This window comes from Sinocyclocheilus grahami, unplaced genomic scaffold, assembly GCF_001515645.1.
Source record: "Sinocyclocheilus grahami isolate Dianchi unplaced genomic scaffold, SAMN03320097.WGS_v1.1 scaffold10802.1, whole genome shotgun sequence".
Lineage (NCBI taxonomy): Eukaryota > Metazoa > Chordata > Actinopteri > Cypriniformes > Cyprinidae > Sinocyclocheilus > Sinocyclocheilus grahami.
In genome coordinates, this window is record NW_015513454.1 from 1 (window position 1) to 2,911 (window position 2,911).

The 2,911-nt window shown below is 36.1% G+C and overlaps 1 protein-coding gene across 1 annotated transcript; it reads right to left on the minus strand.

The window, feature by feature from the left end:
• Nucleotides 1-144: 144 nt before the first annotated feature.
• Nucleotides 145-2,675, minus strand: LOC107578546 (sn1-specific diacylglycerol lipase alpha-like; the record flags this gene model as incomplete). Its single annotated transcript, XM_016264494.1, has 3 exons — nt 2,577-2,675; nt 1,456-1,667; nt 145-246 (listed from the first exon to the last, which is right to left on the minus strand). Coding segments are annotated over exons 1-3 (409 nt in total), but the record flags the coding sequence as incomplete, so codon positions are not given.
• Between the last annotated feature and the right edge of the window lie 236 nt (nt 2,676-2,911).

Here is a 2,911-nt window from a genome sequence, read left to right on the forward strand (position 1 = left end):
TCAAATGATCAACCACGTTCCGTTTCAACCCTACAAGTGAGTGAACAATGTGAATCAAGGAAGGGATTTTATTTTACTATTCAAGATAGCCAGACTAGCCAGATTTTGTTTGGCCTGCACTTATTGTTTTTATACATGTCTTACCCAGGGCGAGGTTCTTGGCAGTGATGTCGGAGCAGGGATGGTAATACTGCACCAACCAGGCGATGCCCACCACCGCGTACACCAGCTCCACTAGCAGGATGGCTGCAGAGAGGAGGAACAATTAATGTCAAGGGTTGATTTAGGGCCTAACCACATAGAGTTTTCATCGTAAAACCATGTTGCACTGTAAATTTGCAGTGAAACAACGCAACCCAAAAAAATCTTGTTATGGTAAGCATTAGGATTATTATTGCTCATACTTTGTTCATTGATTTGGTCAAACCTCAAAACTCAAATGGAAGCTTGTTTCCGTCATGAGATAAAAAAATAAAAAGGGTAATTGTGAATTATTGTGAACTTTTCTTGTCTGAATTGCATGATGTTAACTTGCAATTGTAAGTTTGTAACTTACAATAATGAGATATAAACTTGCAATTCTAACAAGTCGATAAAAAGTTGCAGTTACCTTTTTAATTTTTATTATTTTGCAGAAACAACAAAAAAACAGAATCGCAATATATAAACTCAGAATTCAGAGAAAAAAAGTCAGAAGTGCAAGACGTAAATTCAGAATTCTGAGGGTTTGCAATTGCGAGAAATTTTTTTAATTGTGAGATAAAAAGTCGCAACTATTATGTTAAAACATAAATATTATTATGTTTTATTCTGTGGCGGCAGAACATTTTTAAAAATGATTTAATGTAAACTCAAAATTCAGTGAAAAAAGTCAGAAATGCAAGATGCAAACTTAGAATTCTCAGAAAAAAAACAAGTCAGAATTGCAAAATGTAAACTCGCAATTATGAGTTTATAACTTCCAATTGCAAGATATAAACTTGCAATTCTAGGAAAAAAATGCTTGAATTGTGAGATATAAACTTGCAATTACAAGAAACAAAAGTCAGAATTGTGACATAAAAAGCCGCGATTACCTTTTACATTTTTTTATTCCATGGTGAAAACAAGTTTCCATAAACCTCTAATCCATGTGTGTGAATCAGAAAAAAACGCCAACGCATGCAATTACTGAACAAAATAGTCAATTTTAATTGGATTGAACTAAGAGCTCAGGATTATTTCACTGAGCTCACTGCAATACATTCTGGGATTGCTTTCTCTAAAAAGGATACTTGCAATGCTGCCTTCAAATTTGGAATAGAATTTACCACAGAAGCAGTCTATGATGCCTCAATGCAGCCATTGCAGGCTAGTTAACAGAGCTGACGTGTGAGATCGCATATATATTCAGAGAACTAGTGGAAGTTTTTTTCATGGTTGTTTTTATGGTAAATGTGCAAGTGTGTGTCTTACCCAGCCGTATATAGAGCACGTACTGCACAGCCTCTCTGGGTTGTGTATACAGGATGCTGCCTCTCATGCTCAGCCACATGATGGCACTCTCGCAGATCAGACAGCTGACCAGGATGCCCAGGTAACCGCGACCGTGATCCACCAGCGTGACTGAGCATGATTGCTCTGAACTGTATGGCAGCCCAAAGAGAACCATGGACAGAACCACGAGCCTGCCGAAAGAGCACAGCTGTGACATCACATGAACATACACATGATCATACACACCTCGGAAATCTAATATTTATGACATGATGTGCGTTAAGAAAGTGATTTTCAGAATACAAATGAACGTGTTGGGCAATTTCATATTTCACATTTATTTTCCATTTCCCAACAAAAATAGTTAAGTTTATATAGAGCCAAAGATTAGGCTACTTCATGCAGTCAATGCTTTATCTGTGTACTTAATTACTCTCAGTGTGACACAGAGAATCTTGGGAAATCTAATTTGGTTGCACGAGTTTGTCGCCTCAAAATAGCCAAAATGAGTATAATTATTGGCAAGCTTTATCATTATTATTCATTAACAGCTAACAAAATGTGTATAAAAAAATAAACAGTAATAACAATCACAACTTATTTAAATCAATACCTACAATTTACACAACTCAACTCAGGAAAGTCAGTTGCTCAAATAACCTAGAGTTTTATAATCATATTTATGCTGATAAACTTTAAAAAAATCAGAACAGCTACTTATGATGCAATTCTACTTGAAGCATAAACGGAACAGATTTGTCTGTAAATGTTAAACCATTTCTTATGTAAACTGTCGCATTGATTAAACTAAATATATATTTTTACATAAGCATTGTTATAAATGCTAAATATGTTATAATTTACATAAGCATTGATACACATACATACATTTACATACACCATATACATACCGTTCAAACGTTTGGGATCAGTAAGATTTTGAATGTTTTTTAAAGAAGTGTCTTATGCTCATCATGCATTTATTTGATCAGAAATACAGTAAAAACAGGTAAAAAATATGTCTGATATGGTCTGATTACTTGATTCAAGCATGTATGTAAAAGAACAAACTGTACAGACAAACACAAACGCAGACTCACCATATGCAGTGTAGTATGAACAGGAAGAAAGCTGGTAACACCAGGTCATCACTGCCGACTGACCAGCGTCGCCGAAACAGTACCATGCCCGGCATCACTGCCCTGAAACACACGTCAACACACCCCAGTTACGGACCGCCTGACACATGCGACTCACACACAGTAAGACTTCTCATTCACCACTTCTTCAATTCTGCAATAACGAGAGACGAGAGAAACACAAGGCCAAAAAAGAAGAAGGCAGAGCACATGCACACACTAAAAGCATGGAAGTGCGATTGCAGAAAAAAACTCCTCAGCTTACATTCGAGAAAAAAAAGGAAAAAAAAAAAAAA